The sequence below is a fragment of the Chaetura pelagica genome, unplaced genomic scaffold (genome assembly GCF_000747805.2).
Source record: "Chaetura pelagica isolate M959 unplaced genomic scaffold, ChaPel_1.0 scaffold634, whole genome shotgun sequence".
Classification (NCBI taxonomy): Eukaryota; Metazoa; Chordata; class Aves; order Apodiformes; family Apodidae; genus Chaetura; species Chaetura pelagica.
The window spans coordinates 161,055-182,466 of NW_009953085.1; the positions used below are offsets into that span (position 1 = coordinate 161,055).

Below are 21,412 nucleotides of genomic sequence, written 5' to 3' on the forward strand. Positions count from 1 at the left end.
TTTGATCAGTTTCCTTTTAAATCACTTTAAGGGGAAAGCTGGCTCTTCCACTTTTGTAGTCATGGAGGTAAGAAGAAGGTTGCCATAGATGAACCTGGTTGGAGCACATCTCATTTGGGTGCCACCCAGCCCAGCAGGGAGGCTGGGAGAGGGTTTTGCTGGGGACTCAACCTGCTGCTGCTCACCCAGGACCTGCCCCAGTGAATCTGCCTGCTGGTGCAGCTCTGCTGCAGGCTGTTTTATGGCTCCTTTCATCCCCTATTCTCTTTATTCAAAGTATGTTAGCAGTGTGAGTGTTACAGAGAGGGTCCGTCAGAGCTGCAATTACCTTGCTTTGGTAAAAAGAGGGAGTCAGAAAGTGTTGAGTGTGGTAGAAACAACCAGTTAATATTGTTTTCTTTAAATAGAGGTGTGTATGGTCTAGAGCTAGCCTGGGTAGCAGAACTTGCTATCAAGCAGGAAATTGCACTATTATCACTAAACTGAAAACTCATCTCTGTTGGAAGTGACAATTATGGGTAATGGATGAGGTGGCTTCCTTAGTCTAATTGGGAAATATTTTTAAAATACAGTAGAAACCATGTGAGTGAGTTATGACCTTTGTGTTCCTCTAGGCAAATTACCAAGGTGGGTTCCTAAGGGAGACAGGGAAAATGCTTCTTAAAAACTGTGATAGATGTCTTTTGGTCATCAGAGCCTTGTTAATGGTGGCCTGCTTTTCTCTTGGATTTATTTTACCAATATAAAGTTTAGAACTGCTGATGCAGGAATTCCTGCAGACTTTAAGAAATTAGCCTTGTACAATGCTTTGCCACATGGGCTTCCACAGGTGGATGCTGTATTTCATCCTGTAATTTTTACATGAGTATGGAGAGTAAAGAGAAAATGCTACCAATGGCTTTATTTGGAGGAGATTGTAGTGAATCTACCATGGATCCTTTACCTCCTCCTTACATATTTGAGGTTAATAAATAATGTATCATACATGCTCACAGGGTGTGTTAGTTTGCCTAGAGCAACAGCCTCTAGTTTTTGCTTGCCTCTTGGCCCTTGAATTTGTTACACATTAAGTGCAATTTTTCTGTCTTTGCTTCCTTTACCTGGTAAGTTCCTCTGGCCACAAGGATTGTCAGAGTCACAAAATCAACAGCCTAAGCTATACTTCTTGCTAATCAACTACTACATGAGGGCTAACAGACTTCTTCTTTTGATAGTGTTACCAGAACAAACTCTGTTTGGGCTGATCGGTTTGGGGTATTTTCCCAATAGAAATGTATTTTCCTTTTTGTACCTGTCATCACAGTGCACCACTCTGAAAGCTTGCCCTTCAGCTCATGATGCATATCTTACCAAATAACTTGGTCTGCAAACTGCTGTTGGTGTTTTAAGCTCGTTTCAGTTCCTGCAGAAGGGGAAAAGACTGTGCCCAAGGTCTGATCGCCTTTCCCTGCTGCTCTTGCCTCCCAAATCCACATAAACTCCATGATGAACCCTGTACAGCTGAGGACATGAGGTGCTCAGATAACAAGGAGGACAACACTTATTTCTCATAGTCAGAATTTGGAGGCACAGTAGCTCTTTTTGCAATAAATCATATTACTCTCATTGTAAAATTGTCCCAATCACTTTCTTGTTTTGTGTCTCTTTACAGAGCGATGAGGTTTTAACAGTCATCAAGGCAAAAGCACAGTGGCCTGCCTGGCAACCTCTGAATGTGTAAGTAAGTGGGGAATAGTATGTCTCAATAGCCTTGTGCTCAGTGTTGGCTGATGGACTGCTCTAAATTAATTTTCTCATATAATCATTCATTCTTGTAAAGAAACAATCTAAAAATATTTTGATAGATGAGTTTTTAATCTTTTTGGGGTTTTTTTTTGTGTGGTTTTTTTTGCCAACAATTGCCTCTCTCATTCCTTCCTCTAGCATCTCCTCATTTTTCACATGCTTTGGTTCACTGTTACAGGAGCAGGATTATTCCCTGAAGTTTTTGTCTTCATTGAACACTGATGTTTATTCAGTACTTGCTCAAAAATATATGATACTATTCTACATGTAGTATTTTTTAGCATCCTCTGTCATGCATTGTGGCAGTGCACTGTGTCAATACAAGAAATCCTGAATATATCAACAAAAAACTCCTAAAGGACTAATTCTTTAAAATTCTTATCTGAAGCACTCTTTGATAGCATTGTTATCCTGATGGTAGTATAATCATGGTTGTTTTACCAAGTGAGACAGCTAACTAGTTTCCCAGGATCCTCGCTTTGGGCTCAAAGCAGGAAAAAGGACAGAACTCTTCCAGGATACTCTTGAATGTATTGGTTGTCTGGATGATGGGAGGAAAGGTTGAGGTGGTGGTTCCTACAGAACTTATCTGTGCTTGGCCCAAAATTCCAACTAATTACCCAGGCCTAAATGAGTGTGACTTAAAAGAAGTGACTAAAGATCAGCACCCAGTATAAGGTGTTACCCCATCAGCTGACAGTCAAATGAAGTCCTTAGAGAAGCAGAGCAATTAGTCTACTGCAGAAGTGTAAGGACCAGGCAGGCCTGTTTCTTCTGTAAAACGTAGAAGGGTGAAACACTGTGGTTTTGTCATCTGTATGTGGAAATTTGGAGATTAGTCAGAAAAAACTGCAAGAGTTCAGTTTTTAGGAAATTTACCCTACCCTAAGAGGCTTAGAAGCTCTTAAGCAGCTTAGGACTTAAACTATTCAGTTTATTCCTTTCCCCCCTGAAAAACAAAACAAAACAAAACAAAAACAAAAAAACCCAACAACAACAACAACAAAAAGGGTTAAGAGGTGAGCACAGATTAAACAGTGAAAAGATTTCTGGTAGCTGATCCTTCTTTAATCTAGGAAAAAAAAAATCCCTATGAAATCCCTTGCAGCATGGAAGCTAAGTAAGAGCTAAGGAAATTCATTACCAGAAAATTCTCACTAAAGGTATGGGAAAAGGCTTTAACAGTGTGGCTGACCTTCAGAGCAGCTTACCTGATGGATTTTCTATCACTTGAATATATTGTAACCCTCAGACAAAGTTGTAGGCTCTGCAGAAGAATTGTGGGTTAGGCTTTTTTTGGCTGGTGTTATGCAAGTGGTCAGTCAAGGTGACAGTAATGTAATTCTTTACTTATGGTCTTATTCCCCTGAAATTTTCAGTGTTTGGATTTGGGAGTGTTTACCATATAGTAGTTGTGGACAGCATTTTTTCCCTGCTGCCTTCTTTCTGTCCACTCCAAATTAGCACTATAAAATGGAAACTTTTTTCTGCTTCTTTGTTCTACTACTGTAAGGTCTCTGAACCAAGCCATTTATTTTTTCCTTCCAATTTCAGTTACTTTCCTGAAGCAACATTTATGCACAGTGTTTCCGTATCAAAGTGAATAATGCTACTAAGAATTGGCTGCTCTGGGTGCTTGGAAGGCTTTGGCATTGACACGAGGCTTGTACTTTGTTCACAGAAAGATGGAGAGAGGATCTCCTGCTCCAGACTCTCAATCTATCATCTTTCAAATACACTGAATATATTACGTAATAAAAATCAAAGCTAATTAAAGTATATTTCCCCTGGTCATAATAGCTAGTTTAATATTGTACTGAGAAACTTTACAAAAAAGCTGAGAGTGAGCAACTTCAGATACTGTTTAGTCATATTCTTTCACAGCCATGCCTGCAAATGCTTCTACAGCATCTTTGAGATGTTCTTCCAGACAATTCTTACCTCTTCTGTGTGGTCATTCTCAGTAACATCAACAGGAATAAATCTTGGCACTTCTGCTTTCAAATGCTGTGCAAGGATTCCCTTAACAGATGTTCCTTCACTTTACAGGTGGTGTTGGATTCTTGGCTTTTAAAATAACTTATCATATTTTGCCATTATATCCTTCTTTTTTTAAATTCTATTTTAAAATATTTTCTAAGCTTCAAAAGAAGACAACATTTACAATACCTTTTAACTTCTTCCCATTTGCTGTTATTGATGGTCCTTCTTGGAATTCAGATTAGAGTTGTGCAAGTGTTGGGTAATGACTGCTCAGGAAAAACATTTGGTCTATTACTATGCAGAACACAAGCCACCTTACTAATCAAGAATTGACTAAAATAATGAATAACCTTGTTTTGCATAAGAAGGAGTTATATAGCTAATATATAATACAGTATGATAGTGGTGCCAAAGGGGTGTTACAATGTGTCATAATAAAAAGAGCCCAAAACTCTTTCTGAATGTGTTTTACAACAATTATAAAATGCATTATACTAGTGAGCCAATGTACAGAGGCCTAAAGTGTCAAATGATAGGCGTGTTGGTTGATAAAAGTTCAACATGAGGCAGGAATGTGCACTTGCAGCCCAGAGAGCCAACAGTATCCTGGGCTGCATCAAAAGCAGAGTGGCCAGCAGGAGGCCCTCCTCACCAAAGGAGGTGATTTCCCCCCCTACTAAGCTCTCGTGAGACCCATCTGGAGTTCTGTGTTCAATTCTGGAGCCCCCAACATAAGAAGGACATGGAGCTCCTTGAGAGAGCCCGGATAAGAGCTGCAAGGATGAGCAGGGGGATGGAGCACCTCTCCTATGGAGACAGGCTTAGAGAGTTGGGGTTGTTCAGCCTTGAGAAGAGAAGACCAGTGCTGGGCACCATCCCAGCTGCCCATGCAGGGTAATCACCCGTCAGCCAGGACGGGCACTGCCCCTGGGGCTGCTGGACCCTCCCGTCTGTCCAAAACAGTGAGGGAGGCTGCAGCACCTCATCCTTTCCTTACAGAGGCTGTAGCAGGGCAAGCTGTTGATTCTTATTGACACCTTAAGCAGTTGGTGAGCCCTTGGCTTTCCACTCTGGTTACCTGTAATAACATGTGAGAGGATGGTCTTGGCTGGGCACCTTTCACGGATTCATCATGGAGTTTAATGGCTTTTCTTCTACTCTGGTGATGCTGGTCAATGAGGTTGTGACTGCTGAGGCCAGTCGTAGTAAGTTCTCAAGTGTCTATATGGAATAAGGGTATGAAGTGTGTAGGTGTGTTTCGTAATCTGATGGTGATGCTGAAAGCTTTTGATTCATGACACCAGAGATAAGAAAGGAAATAAAACTGGGAGCTTTTCTTCGGCTTAGGGAGAAGGAAATAGAGAGCTCTCAGTGCAGTTCTAGTGGACACAAAGTGCCTCCCCAGGGACTGGTCTTTGGCTTCAGACACCAGTTTGGTCGCAAAAAGTAACAGAAGGGGCTGAGCCAACTTGCCAGCCCCAAGCAGAGAAAGATATGATGACACTAAGTAATTTTCTCAAACAATTTAGCCTAATACACTTTAATATATTTTTGTCTCCCAGTGCAATATAATGCTGTGAAAACTATACCCTGCCTTAAAGTTAATACTTCTCTGTCTTTTATTATTCCTCACTTCTGCTCTTTGTCACAATTTTTCTTTTTTCTTCCTATCACTCACCTTCATTATCCTCCCTTCAGTTTCTTACCCAGGGCATCAGCATGCAAAAAGCTCTCCTGAGTTGCTGCATGCAGCAGACAGTTTGGGGTGATCCACGTGAACTAGTTTTATGGTTGCCCAACCAAGAACACTATTGCCAGAAGGAGTGCCAGAACCAAGTAATAAAGCATCTTGCTGTTGCTTATGTTTACATTACAAGATTGTGTGTGTAAAATTCTGACTTTAAAGTACTTGCAGGGAATGCGTTCCTCCTTGAGTGTAATGGTGTCAGTTTACAGGCTGCTGTCAAATGGAAGTAGTTTTTCTTATCTTACTTGTATAAACAAGAGCACAGCTCATTGCTTCCTTCCCCGCAGCTGTGGTTCAGGCAGATTTAATTTTTACTTCCATATTCAGTTGCAAATCATTGGCCTTTGGTGGTATGGAGGATAAAATACAGCAAATGCAGATAGTACAACTGGTATCCAAATCTGCGTATCTGGTACCTGTAAAATAATCAAGACACGACAGAAGGATTTGGGGATAAAGGCAGCAAGACATTTGAAGATAGTATGGATCCAATTCCACAGGAGCTAATGCCTTTCAAAATCTTGCCTTGAATTCCTTTCCCCAAATGATGGATGCTGCACCTTTTTTATTTCCCCCCCCCTCCCCCCATATTTTTAATGCCTTTATTTCAAGTCCAGACATCTCTATTGTGGCACCCCCTTTTCATTCAACAAGCACTTTTATTTAAATAAGAGCTCCCCAGGATAATCCTCCAGATGAAAATAAGCATAAATCCTGATCAATTAGTCCCACTCTATAATGTGAATTACAGAGTCAGTTACTGAAGTCTTTTGGGAGGTGTGAGGGAGAGTCAGTTGTTGGGCACAGAAGAAGCTGTCAGTTCCACATCTTGGCATGAACTGGGTTGTCTTTAACACGGTGAAATCCAAGCCATATTAAGGCTAGTTCTCCTGGCTTGCAAGGAGAATCTTAGAAAATGCAATAGGATACTCCCAAGTATGGTTTTCAGCATCGAGATGGATAACGTGACTAAACTCAGCAACAAAGTAAATGGCTCCAGAAATCAAAATAAGAGGATTCTGTAGAAAGGGGAAGGGAAATTGAAAAGTGCTCTGATCCAAAGTAACTTTGAGTTGATGGATCACACTAGCTGGAGAAAAAAAAAAATGCTGCCATACTCTTTTGCATTTTTCCTTCCTTTGTTCTTGAGTGAAAGCTCTTTCAGTCTTTGCTTTCTTCCAGAATTCTTCTGCAACACTTTCAGCAAAAATGTAGCTTGGATGGTTTGATCCCATAGTGAATTTGCTATGCTCAATGAGTTGTCATTACAGCATTTGGGAATCGAGAGCCAAACCACAGATGAGTAGGGAATTTAACCTGTTTGAGGTTTTAGCATTTGTTTGGTTCTCACTTTATTTTTTTTTATTTTTTTTTACTTCACTGTCATCTACTATTCTTGTGCCTACAAAAGTTTCTTCCCTTAAAGCAGCCTCCATATGTAGATCATTGAATGATTACTGAGATGATGTTAGATGGAGAACCACTTAAGTCAGAAAAGGAACTCTACTGTCTTCTGTAATGTAATTAAAGAACTCCCTCTCCTCATCTTATGCTTCATTGTTAAAGATCTCGGTTTATTGTGGCTGATATTCTACTCTTTACAACTCACAGAGCTTTAATGTGCTTTTGTGTCACTGATAAATATCCTTGTGTAAAACTACCCAAGGTTATGTATACAGTTGCATGCTTGAAAGAAATCTTCAGCAATGAAAACAGCTTTAATAATAACAATTTGGGACTACATTAATGTTACTGATATCATCTAATCAGTTCCATCAGATGGCAGACAGCTGAAATGTAAACATTATCCATGTAAACATGATGTGTTACTGAACCTCTCTGTTGACTTTCTCACATGCTGCAAGTTCTGTGAGATTCACAGAGAGACTAATTTACAAAAGAACATTGGAAGGCATTTAGGCAACCATTTGCTGTAAACACCTAATTCTAAAACTTTCAGTTCCTGTAGTGTTTACCTACCTAAATAGCTATTGGTAGCATTACTAAATGCATAAAAATACAACCAGCTTTCAGTGTTCCCAAAGCTAACTACATTTTTCACAAGGGTGAGGGGACATCTGGTAGGCAATAGATCACAACTGGATCTGTTAACTTCCATTATTTAGTTGTTGCCCTGCCTGTTTCATCAGTGATGGCCTGATCTGGTAGAAGTCTTCAACTAAACCTTCTAAGTTAGCCACACAGCCCCATGGTCAGTGAAACAGAGAGTATACCCCAATATGGAGAAGACTCTCCTGGTACTTGGAAGGTCTAGGTTTAATTCTTCTTTCCTCCTGACAAGATTTTAATGGTAACAACTATCTCTGGAGACAACCTACCCAGTTAGGGCCCTTCACTATCACAAATCATGTTGTTTTAGCCCAAGCTTTGCTATTATTCACAGAATAATTAAATATTTATTAGCCAGAGAAAGAAAGCAATCACTAGGATTTTTCCGCTCAGGAAAAGGGAAGAGATACAGAAGAATTTAGTTCTCTGAAGGAGTTAAATCTCTAACATGTTTGGTAAACAGTGAGTAAGCCAGTTTTGTAGGATGGGTTGAATAATTACAGGCCAGTTGCATGTCCTCATTAATTAAAAGCCACTCTTTATTTTATGGCACTTATACAATGACAATAGTTTTTTTGGTTCCCCAGATGCCTTGGAAGAGAGACTGTTTATGACCAACAGAAATATTTTGTTCTGTTTCCTGTTTTTAAGCCTTTTTCTTTTTTTCTTTTATTTTTTTAACACCTTCACATTACTTAAAATAGAGCACATGAACTAGGTATTTTTTCACTGATATTTACTGATTTCAACTTAAGAAACAATTTTTCTGTTCATCCAATAATGTACTTTTAAAGTAAATTATAATTTGCTTAGAACTAGTTGAAATTGATTTTCCATTATTTGCTTAGTTTCTCTGTGCTGGAGACAGGACAAAATTACACACATTTGCATTACATTCATAATGAATTGAATAGTTTTTTAGAAAGAAGATTTCAAGAAGATATTTTCTTTTGTGTTTCCTAGAAAATAAATATGTTATTGTAAGAATCTTTCTTAAGATTTTCCAAAAAATTTTCAGTTGTAATATTTTTAGGGTTTCTGTAATTGATCTTTATACACCTCTATGTGGAGAATCTGAGAAATTAATTTACCTGTTCATCCACGTGAATTATATTTCGTTCTAAACTGCATATGTGAATAAAATGTGTGGGCACACATCACAGCTAAAGCTGGCACTTAATAAGATCTTTATAAAAAATATTTATAAGCTATATTCAGAATTGGTTTCTTGTTGAGCTGCTTGCTTTTGGAGTAATTTTTTTTGAGAGAGCTTAATGCAGAGACTATTAGAGGAAGAAGAAACAGCTGCACAGAATAATTTCATGGCCTCAATCAGTGATCTTATTAGAGAAAAGATTTCTGTTTCTCCCTATTTACTTGTTGCCTCTGATTTTGATAAAGCCAAGCTAGTGTCAACAAATTGCTTATTCCTTTGTATAATGTTTTAATTTTGACATGGATCACTGCAGTTAATTATTATAAAATTAAGATTAAATAATTAAGCAGTTTATGCCAGCTACATTTTTTAGGGCATTTCAGATAGGGTCAGAATCTTCATAGCTGACAGTGTTGGTTCAGCTGTTTAGGAAATCCACATAACCAAACGGTCCATTTAGTTGTGTCATTATAAAACTAGCCCACCTGTTTTCCCAGCCATTATCCCAGGGATGCTCTGTGCTGGCAAGGAGATGTACTGCAGGTCTCATTACCTTGCTGCCATCATCCAGCTCAGGATGGACACACCGACACACCTGACCCTCACAGAAATCCTCTCCCCTTCTTTTCCTCTGGAGCCAGACATTTGCTCTGTACAACTCAGAGTCCCAATGTCAGATGCTGCTGTTTATTAAATCTGTATTAATCAACACTGGGAGGAGAAGATTCAAATCCTTTCAGCTTTGATAAACAGAGAGGTTTTATATTAACAATAATTGAATGCCCAGAGCCTAGAGACCAGAGACCTGACAACATCTGTAAGTTAATTCTGTGAATTAGTCCTCCTGGAGTGTCTTATTAAGGGTTAATAGAATTATTTACAAGTACCACACTAAAGTCCTTACAGCATACAAACTAAAATTCATTGAAAAGCACCTGCTCATTTTCTTTGATCAACCTCAGTAGAGTAGATGGTGTTTTGAATTTTGCAGTCATTGCAGTTTCTATCCATTCACTGAAAATATTTAATATGAAATTAAATTGTACCCATAGGTCTTGGAAAACATTACTTAGTCACAAAAGTTTGGTGGTTTTTTGTGATATCTAGGTGAACAGTTCTGAGATTAGCTGCTTACCTTCAGTTATGTGACTCCTCTCCTATCCCATTAAGAGCACTGATGTGATTCCCTGTCCTGCCTTGCAATGCACTGTCCATAAATAGCTGATATTGATATCAGAATGTAATTTATAAAACTATACATCAAAACCCAGTAAATTATCCAGTTGCTTAATTAATCAAGTCCTCAGACTACCATCTGGGAATTAAAAAAAGACATGTTTAATAATGCACATAGATGTATTTGGGTTCAACTGGACATGCAGAATGCCAAAATACAGCCTGAACTGCAATTAACCAACTGCAGTGGGTGTGGTTTAAATTTTATTCTTTGTTTTCTCCAAAGTGATAGGAAAAGCTCCTATTATAGTCCTTTAATCATCTATCCACATTATACAGATTCTACAAATTGCTTATAAACACCGTTCTGCCTAATGATTTGAAAAATAAATCATGCATGTATAGTTTCTCCTAGTTTGGCTAAGAGTCAGCAGAGGTTAGACAGAAATAAGGAAACTTACTATTTATTGCTCCTTCTTATATTCCTTACAATGCTCATTTTTCTTGCATACTTTCTCCCAATTAGTTGAATGCTGCATTTATCTTCCACTTCCTCTGTACTAGTGAGAAAGTTAGATTCAGATATTTTCTTGGTTTATAGACCTTTCCATAGCTGCATTTAAACCCTCCAACACCTGTTATGTGCATGTGGTTGAATTACCTTTAAGTTCCATGTAATAGAGAAAAGTGAGTGTAGTTAACTCTCTAGTGACAAGAGAAAAGTGTATGATCAAGCCAAGCAACTGTTAAATCTTTTGGTGAGGAAAGGGTGAAGACATAGGAAGGGCTGGGACATTATTTTAATTAAAAAAAATAATGTAGGTCATATGGACAACTATTTGTTATACTGTGGGTGTAACCTGGTGGCTTCAGGGCATTCGTGCTTCAGTGGAACTTGTGCAGCTCTATATCATAGAATCATAGAATCATAGAATCTTAGGGGCTGGAAGGGACCTCAAGAGATCATCTAGTCCAACCCCCCTGCCAGAGCAGGGTCACCTAGGGTACATCACACAGGAACTCATCCAGGTGGGTTTTGAATGTCTCCAGTCCTCACTGGACTGAGGGAGACTCCACAACCTCCCTGGGCAGTCTGTTCCAGTGCTCTGTCACTCTTACAGTAAAAACATTTTTTCGGATATTCACCTTGAACCTCCTATGCTCCAATTTACACCCATTACCCCTTGTCCTATCACTGGTCATCACTGAGAAAAGCCTAACTCCATCCCCCTGACACTCACCCCTTACATATTTGTAAACATTGATGAGGTCACCCCTCAGTCTCCTTTTCTCCAAGCTAAAGAGACCCAGCTCCCTCAGCCTTTCCTCATAAGGGAGATGTTCCACTCCCTTAATCATCTTTGTAGCTCTGCGCTGGACTCTTTCAAGCAGTTCCCTGTCCTTCTTGAACTGAGGGGCCCAGAACTGGACACAATACTCCAGATGTGGCCTCACCAATGCAGAATAGAGGGGGAGGAGAACCTCTCTTGACCTACTAACCACACCCTTTCTAATGCATCCCAGGATGCCATTGGCCTTCTTGGCCACAAGGGTACACTGCTGGCTCATGGTCATCCTCCTGTCTACCAGGACCCCCAGGTCTCTTTCACCTACACTACTCTCCAGCAGTTCAGCCCCCAACCTGTACTGGGACATGGTGTTGTTCTTCCCCAAATGTAAAACTCTGCACTTCCCCTTGTTGAATTTCATCATGTTTCTCCCCGCCCAACTCTCCAGCCTATCTAAGTCTCTCTGAATGGCAGCACAGCCTTCTGGTGTGCCAGCCACTCCTCCCAGCTTAGTGTCATCAGCAAACTTGCTGAGGGTACATTCTATACCCTCATCCAGGTCGTTGATGAAGATGTTGAACAACACCGGTCCCAGTACCGACCCCTGTGGGACTCCACTAGTCACACACCTCCAGCCAGATTCTGCCCCATTGACTACAACTCTCTGACTCCTTCCTTTCAACCAGTTCCTAATCCACCTCACTACCTGACCACCAAACCCATACCTGATCAACTTATCTACAAGGATGCTGTGGGAGACGGTGTCAAATGCTTTACTGAAATCAAGATAAACCACATCTACCGCTCTACCATCATCTATCCACCTAGTAATTTCCTCATAGAAGGCTATGAGGTTAGTCAAACATGATTTACCCTTGATAAAACAATGATGACTGCTCTTGATGACCCCCATGTCCTTGATGTGCCTGGAGATAGTGCCAAGAACAAGTTGTTCCATCACCTTTCCAGGGATGGAGGTGAGGCTGACCGGTCTATAGTTACCCGGGTCCTCCTTCTTGCCCTTCTTGTAGACTGGAGTGACATTTGCTATCCTCCAGTCCCCAGGCACCTCTCCTGTTGCCCATGACTTACTGAAGATGATGGAGAGTGGCCTAGCAATGACCTCCGCCAGCTCCCTCAGCGCCCTTGGGTGCATTCCATCTGGACCCATTGATTTATGGATGTATGGATATGTTTAGGGAGCTGGGGTGCTGAAGATGCACAAAGAGGAGTTCACAGTCCTGTTCTAAAGAACCCTGTTATTTTGGACATCAAAGCTGTTTTGATGGAACAATAGAATTTTGAAAGACATTTTCTTGCCCTTAACACAGTGGTAGATCTGTGAGTAGTATGGCCCTTGCAGAATGTATTGATTACATATTAGATCATTATATAGAAAGCATTATAAAATGAATGGCATAACTCCTGCAGAAGCAGCAACACAGTACTCTAAGGCTCCACAGAGACACAATCTTTACTTACAAAGTTCAATATTCCTTTAATTTTTAGATTATTTCATTAAAAAACAAACAAACTCATGTGAGTAGCTACATAAATATGATTTGTGAGAGCACAGCCTTTCTCCATACTGTAAAGTGGATAGCATGAACAGTTAAAAAAGAATAACTGATTAAAAAATAAATAACTATCATGCTAAGACAGTGCTAGAGTGTTGCCTGAAGCAAACCTTTAATGACTATTTTAGGGATTCTTGGGAGGAAAAATAGCTATGGTGTTAACTGCAGCTAATAGCTAAGTATATGAACAGATCTTTGACCACAGTAGTGAGAACATTACTTGGCTAACACATGGTTGGGAAGTCAGCCATAGAAAGCAAACTAGTCATTGCCATTATAACAGCAACGTGATGAATTCACACCAACATGATTTTCTATCAGCTGCATTCATGAAAAAAAACAAAACACTTCCAGCAAAGAAGTAATTAAATTTGTACAAGCCTGTCTCATTGATAACAAGTCATCATGAACAACTAAAAAAATAAAAGGACATAAAACTGCTAATAGCTAAAGCATGAAGACTTGAAACAAGGAATGGGCTGATGGACTGAGTTACAAATTCATTCTCAGTGACTTGCCATTATGATAAAGTGGGATGAGTCAAATATGGTTATATTTGATATCTCATTGGCCCTGTGTTGTCCTAAATGAAAATAGATTAATTTTTTGCTGAAGAGTTATGATGTGTTTTTTTTCTTGACAGGTAAATTGTTTTAAATTTTGACATGCTTGAAAGTATTTTTTAAATGCCTAAGTGACTTTCTCCAAGTACAGATACACTTTTATAAGAATAAACATTGTATTGTGGTATTGTGTGGCCCATATTTTACCTTAAATAGGTGCACTGGGAATGTTTAAAAAAAAACTTGTGTGAGGCATGTCTTTTCTGAACTTAAACCCCTGCTTTAATTCAATGGTGAAAGCATTACAATTTCTATACTGTATGTGAAGTCTTCATAATGAATAGTTATCTAAGCTGTCTGTATCCATAAGGAATATATTGCAACAGGACCAGATTTGTAGAGTGAAACAGTGTTGAAGAAGTGACACATTTTGGGGATGGGAGATGGCTTTGGGTGGCTGCCACACTGGTCACCTGGAGTGTGGCTGCCCACCCACAGAAGGAGTGTGAGGGAAAAGCTCCAGGCTACAGTGATGGGAAAAAAATCAGGTGTGGACTCCAAGATTGCTTCAGGATATGAACCAAAGCACAATGGGAAATTCACCTCTGGGCTCAGCTACAGTGTCCACATACTTGTCTCTCTGTGCTCTTATAAGGACGTGCACAGTGTCATTATCCACATTACAATTCAGTGCTGGCACAGAACAGCAGAAAGTGATTTCAGGATTTGCCTGAACAGAGGAAAATAGCATGCTTAGTCATTTTGCTGTCTGAATAGATTTGACCAATGGATTCATTTTTTTAACACGTGAAAAATAGGAAATATTATATATCAATTACAGTTGGTCTTGTAGGATAAAATACCTTGTTTTCCATTGGTTTCATTTCACTGCATGATAAGTATTCAGACTGAAATTTTCATGCGAAGTTGGAGGAGAATACCACGTTTCACTTATGTTTCAAATGTCATAACAGCTATTTAACAACGAAGGTCTTGCATTGCCATTTTTTGGAAAAAATGACTTGATAATCAAGAAGTTGGAAAACTCATCTGCATCTGACCAAGTTAAATGAATGTACAGAGATCTCAGTATTCCTGTGATCACTTCTTAACATCTGTAGATCATTCTTGCTTCACAAACTGACCCTATTTGAGATGCCACGTAAAGCATAAGTGGATGAACAAAAATTTTGCAAAAGCCACAGCTGAAGCCAGCAAAATGCAATGAGAACAAGATCAGAATGCAGAGCTTGGACTGACGGGGGAAACATTGTCAGACCGAAGCCTTTTGGAATGCGCAACAATTTGTAATAGTTAAAAGTGAGATATTTTGGCAAAACTGCAGGAAGAAGTGGAGGAAGACAATACACATGACTTGGCATTTGCACACCACATCACAGCCAACAGTGTTGCTCTTGCAAGAACTAATCAGGACCTGAGTTCAGATAACACATAGGCTGATGTAGATGTGAAATAATGATTCTTTGGTGATTCCACAAAAAGTGATCTTTTCCTTACATTAATTATGGGTTAAACAAGTTATCTTGAAGTCTTAAAACTAAGAAATGGTCAAATTCCAACCTATTTTCTTAGAAACTATCTTTTTCTCAAGTAAAAGCTTTCATAGGAAATATAACAAAGGCAAAAAGAAACCAGTTCTCAGAGGAAAAACACATCTGTAGAATAAATGCAAGCACATCAATGAAATATGTTGTTCAGATTTATGTACTCAGTTTTTTGGATGAGATCTCTTGCATTGTCCTATATGGATAAAATGCTTTCTTGCAGAGTACTTGTTATGCAGTGATTATGAAAAGTTGTGAAAAACTCATGGTCAACTACTCAGAAGAGAACAGGGGTTTAATTGGTATAATTAATATTTCTGGGTTTAGAATTAAAACAAAACAAAACAATTATAAGCTGTGGTACTTTGCAGAACTCTCTAGGCATTGTACTGTATGTACAGCTGCAAAGAGATATAGCCACAAAAAACCTGAAGATACCATGTCCTGGTAGCTCTGTGCTTTTTAAGTGTAATTTTTACTAGCATGGATGTACTATTCAAGACTCATAGTTAAAAGTTTCATTAACTTAAGCAGTTTGGTTACATACATCCCAGAAGTAGAATATGATGACAGCCTGCAAAGATTTGTGTCGCTTCCCCCACCTCTGAATATAGTGTTATAGAAAGTATATATTTTCATTCTTGCATGGCAACATTTTATTTCGATAGTGCCAGAACAGTGTGTGTCATTTCTACAGCATGTGTGTCTTTACGTTTTATTTCTGAAAATTTCTGGAGGTAGTTTCCCCACAAAGCCTTATCTCTCTTGGTATCTCCACCTGTCAGATTGTGCAGTCTATCCTAGAATGGGGTAAAAGCCAACATCTCTCAATCCAGATGTAAATGAAAGGAAACATTTTCAAAGTTTGGAGATTTTGTGTACAAAGTGAGAGGAATGAGAAGGCCAGGCAGAGTTGCTTGTTTCTATGGCAACACGATGGCATGTTGAGCTCAGCTGTTTTCTCCTTTTTACGATTTTATAGATCCGGTGTAGTTTAACATTGTCAAAAATAGAAGCATTCTAACCCTCAGTCTATTCAGCAAGAATGATGCACAACAGACAAGCTGATATAAAAAAAAAATATAGAGGGGAAAAGAGTTAGTTGTGGCTTTTGAAAACATGAAGGCAAATAAGTAAATCTCTCTGGAGCTTTGAAACGATTCTGAGTGCTCCAGCTTTGCATTTGGCTAATGATTAAACTATGTTTTAGATCAGAAAACTTGCTGTGGTGTATCCTTTCTTCCTGCAGTGTATCATTCCTCCACGCTCTTGATGTGCTTGCTCTCTGAAGGACCACCATGTTCCCTGCTTGTATGACTTGGAGTACTTAAGAATTTCCAGAGAAGAGTCAGTAAACTCCTGACAGCTGCATGCAGGAGTAATTTCTGTTGAATGAACAGTTTATGCATCAGCAGAGCTAATCAAAGCACTTTTGTTAAAAGGCTTTGACTTCAAAATGAAAGCTTTTTCACATAAGAATCAGAACTAAATGGTAAATTTAAGGTTTCACATTGAAAAGAGAAAATCTTCCAAGTGGTTTTAGATTTTTTTAAAATATAAATTCTAAGTTTCCTCCAAAAGCAGAAATATTTGTTTCACCAAACCCAAAATAAATACTTGATGTAGACAAAACATGTTTAAAATCTATGTTAAATAATTGGCAGTGTTAGCCAGTTTTGATAATTCATCTGAATTTGAGATTGTGTGTGTGATTGAGCTCGAAATTTTTTGTATATATTTGGATAACTAGTATAAGATAAAAGCTTTAATCATATGAATTTCTGTTTTACTGAAATTTTAGGAACTTAACAAGAATGAGTAAATTTAACATCATGTGAGAGAGCTGAGAGAAATGGAACTTTTTAGCCTGGAGAAGAGAGAAGGCAGAGGGGAGACCTTATTAATGTCTACAAGTATCTAGAGGGTGGGTGCAGGGAGGATGGAGCCTGACTCTTCAGTAGTTCCCAGTGACAGGACCAAGGGCAACGGGCACAAGGTGGAACATGGGAAGTTCCATTTAAATATAAGGAAAAAACTTCTTTATGGTGAGGGTGACAGAGCACTGGAACAGGCTGCCCAGGGAGGTTGTAGAGTCCCCTTCTCTGGGGATATTCAAGACCCTTCTGGTTGCAGCCCTGGGTAACGTGCTCCAGGCAATCCTGCTTTAGTGGGGGAGCAGAACTAGATGATCCCTAGAGGTCCCCAACAACTATGACAATTTTGTGATTCATGATGTGCTGCCCTCACAACTTGGTTACTCTATTTTAATGGCTCTACAGAGATGCATTTAAATTAGAAAGAACATAGTATCTTGTTTTTCACAGAAACAGGAGTAAATAATGCTGGGTTGTATACTAGCAGAAGGCTGCAAATTTCTGCCTGTCCTAGTATGGAATTACATGCTAGAAAAGTAATTTGTTTACCTGAGTATTTGCATTTATAGTTTTATATTTTATATATATATGTGTGTGTATATATATATATACACACACATAAAAAATATATTTTAAGGGTTGTTTTAAAAACCTAATCACAAAACTACATCATGTTTATAAAAAGAACTAATGTCTTAAGTGTTATGTGTGTTATTGAGACTTAAGAAACTTCATTGTTTGACAGATGGTCTGACACCCACATTAAGACATTCATAATTCAATCTCAAAAAAGTAAGGAAGAACATATGTGTTTGTTGGAAATGAAAGGAAAAAAAATTGTATCGATCATTTTTTTGTCAGAGCAAGCACATATGGCTGTTCCATTTTCTCTCACTTACCATTTACTTACTGTTTAAAATTCAAATGTCACTAGGCAAGGAAAAAAGTTGGCTATTAAACCAGAAAACTTTAACTAAGAACAATCACTGCAAGAAATTTACACTAATTGTTCATGGAAATTAATGGCCATGCAATTAAATCAGATTTACTCTTCCCATACTATCCTTGCCTTTGGTTTTTTTTAACGTGTTCCTCCCATTGGTAGTTACAGTTTTATGATTATTTCCCAACCATCTGCTGTCTTTCCTTGAGCCAAAATAATTTCCCTTTATAATTTCACAAGTAATGGTGTATGCATTATTTCCAGGCAGTTATATGTCTACTTACTAATCCTAGCTCCTCATTCTTGTGTCAAAATTTGCCATTTGAATTTCTAGTGACCAGAAATCTATATTTCAAACTTCTAATTGTTATGTCTTTCCATAATTATGAATGTAATGATAATTAAACATCTACTCTAATTCACATCTCCAGAGAAACACCAAAAAGACATATGTTGGTCAGATTGGTATAGATGCTGAATGAAGTGGAACGTGTATGGTATTAATAAAGTTGGTGAGATGTTAGACACCTTCAGAGATTACAGAAGGACCAGAGAAATGTGAAATGCAATTCCAAGCTTTTGACACTTGCAAAAGCCATAGATGGTTTTGAAATGCATGACAATACTATTTTAAAATCTTTTAAATTTTGGAGATATTCCAGTAAATAACCTCATAGCAATTGTTGTTAAAAGGATATATTTGCTGCAAGCTAATATCCAGAAGGCATTAAACTGATAGGAAATCAGAATTCATTGCTGAAACAGTCCCATACATAAGTCTATGCTGTTTATCTGATATTGTTCAAGGCTGAGGAGAGTATCAGAAATCTGTGAAGGTTTCTAAGCTGAGTTGAGGATCTCTCATCCCTGTTTCTCAGGACAAACACAGCATGGTTAGGGCTTTGTAGATTAGCCAGGTGAAACAGATACACAAAGCCACAGTCTTCTTACAACATCCCACAGGATTTCCTTTGTAAATATTACTGTAATTGCTTTGGGCAGATAATTTGTAGCCCCAAAGCTCCTGGGAAGTGGAGAGATTCATACAAATTCATACAGTTAGAGTCCTTTGGCTTTGTAGTTAGATTGGCCTAGATAAAACACAGTAATGCCATATATTGCAAAAGGAGTTCTGAAACCTGGTTTCATTGTAAGTGCACAGTAAGTGATCTAAGACATGACATGGAGCTATTCTAAACAGGAGCAACTGTTGCCAGCACCGTGTGGGAAAACCACACCTAACTGGTGTGTGACAACCTGCAAAGAACACACCAAAAAATCAGCTGTTTTCAGAAACTGCAATCCTAACTTGAGATATCTGAAAATTTTTTTAGTGAGGAAAGTCTTTTCACATTTGTTAATCGTAGTATCAGGGTATCACCATGGCCATTCTGAAGGTGTTAAAAATATAACTGGTATATTAAAGAAATAATGTATCATTATTATCTAACGTAGCATTCCAGGTACATTTAGATGACAATATGGAAGTGTCTCAAGGATGAACTTTACAAAGTCCCTTCCTTTTGTGATGCTTTTAAAAAATACTCAGATTAATGGTATTTTAGAACAGCATTTATGGTGATTAGTGGTTTTAAGGTCAGTGGTAATGATGTAATCCCTTAGTTGTGTATGCTATTACATACCCATCTCTTTTAGCTGGTTATAGGCAACATTCTCATTTTTAAGAGCAAAGGAAGAAGTTGTTATGCAGGTCTTTTTGTTGTCCAAATGACAAAGGTGTAAGAATTTTTTTGTAGATTTCTTTATTCTTTCATTATGAAATTAAAAAGCCAACTCTTACTGTCACCTCCTCCAATTTTCTGCTCAGACACAACAACAGCTTGGCATTAAAGTGCATTTCACATGGATGTCAGTCAAATGTCATTGTCTCAATGTTCATTTTACTGTAGTTTTATTTTCCCTGGCTCTTTTGGACCATGCACATGTTCAAGCTATTCATTAGGTGAAATGCTTACCCACCTGTGAAGGATTCTCACCCACCTTCTGTGCAACTCCGAAATTCTGACTTTATGTTCAGGTGTTGATGCCTGCACATAAGCTTTGTTGCCCATGTAATGGTCTTTATTCTTTTGCACCACTTCATTAATGGTTTTCTTAAAAACATGCCATCTAAGCTATTGTATTGGTTGCAGGCTTCTAGCAAAGTAGTATTTTCCATACAATTTTGTTTCTTTGAAAGTAGTGAAGTTTCCAGGATGTTATGCTTTAAAATTTATTGAACAAAACAGATGTTGTGTAGGTGCTGCTAGTAGGCAGGAGGTGCAGAGTTGGAAGTTCAAGGGTGTGAAGTGTGTTTCCATGCTCATAATGTTATTTGTATCAATAGCAAAAAGTTCTAAAGATGAATAAAGATGAATAAAGAAGAGTGCTCATCCTGGAAAGTGTATCTGTGATATAGCATAAGCCTCCAAAATGAAGGATGTCAGTTTTGCTAACTAGAGGTATAACAGGCATTTTTTTAAATTAGGGAAATACATATAATTTCCCTAATTTATATATATATACATAAAAAATATAATAAGCATTAATTAGGGAAATTTACTATTTCCCTAAAATATGCAGTTTTCATGGTCTATGTAAACAACTAATCTCTCATCTTAAAAAAACATTGTTTTCACATCACCAGCACCATCTAGAACTGACACCAAACCAGTGGTAACGTGGTGCACAGTGCTCTCAACTACCTACCACCATCAGACCACGGGACTGGCTTCTCTTTTGCTTACACTTTTTTCTTCCTAACTGAAAAGGCTTCTACTTTGTCCTTAGCACAAGTGAGAGCAGATCCTGGTAGACCCAAACAAATCTAGTATCCAGACTCTAATAACAGGCTTATGATGATGATACCTTAATACAGCTCTGTGAAGAAACCTGGAGAGGTTTAAGCCATTTCAAACTACCATATGCTCCATGTTGTTATTAAACCCATGAAATCAATCAGATTATTTTTCCAAGCATAAAATATCTCTGACTATCTGAATTAGAGTTTGATTTCAAACAGCTATCATCCCAACTACCACTGTGTGCTCTCCTGTTTTCTTTAATGCACCCGCTTAATCACATCATTTCTTACTCACACCCGAAGATTAACCATGAAGCACTGTACAAATTCATATTTCTGAAGATGTTTCAGGCTGTTGGCTTTTCCTCCACTGCTGCATAACAAGCATCTAATACATTGTTTTAATTTATTTGAAAAAAATATTTGCATTTGTGCTGCCATCGCTAGAATCACTTCCAGAAGCCAGCCTGGAGAGTAGCAGGAGACACTCTGCACTACACTGCACTTTGCAGTGGAAATACAGCTGATCTTCATGTTCAAATCTGTCCTTTTATAATAGGCTTTTGGGTTGCTGGAAAAGTCTATATGCATGAGTGAGGCAAATGGCTTTCTTATACCAGTATAGTGCACATAGCATCTAGTAGGAAAATTCACATTGATTCCAATGGTACAAACTCAGCCCTATCAACAGTCTCGTTTGTTGAGTTAGTTAGTACCATAAAAGCAAGAGTAAGTACATGTTTGGGCTCCTTTTTTTTCTACTTCTTTTACTTGTATGCTAATCAAATATTAAACCAAAAGTAACCTCAGAGTTTTATTCTACAAAATATTTATATATATATATATATTTGCTATTTCTGTCCAGTAACTCTACACAACCA

The 21,412-nt window shown here is 38.3% G+C and overlaps 1 protein-coding gene across 1 annotated transcript in view; it reads left to right on the top strand.

The window, feature by feature from the left end:
- The window catches only part of SPON1 (spondin 1, extracellular matrix protein), a gene marked incomplete at its 5' end in the record, with an annotated part of 194,340 nt that overhangs the window by 161,041 nt on the left and 11,887 nt on the right, over positions 1-21,412 (top strand). Inside the window, 1 exon segment of the mRNA XM_009996985.1 lies at positions 1,652-1,716. Within this exon segment, the coding sequence (XP_009995287.1) occupies positions 1,652-1,716 (65 nt within the window).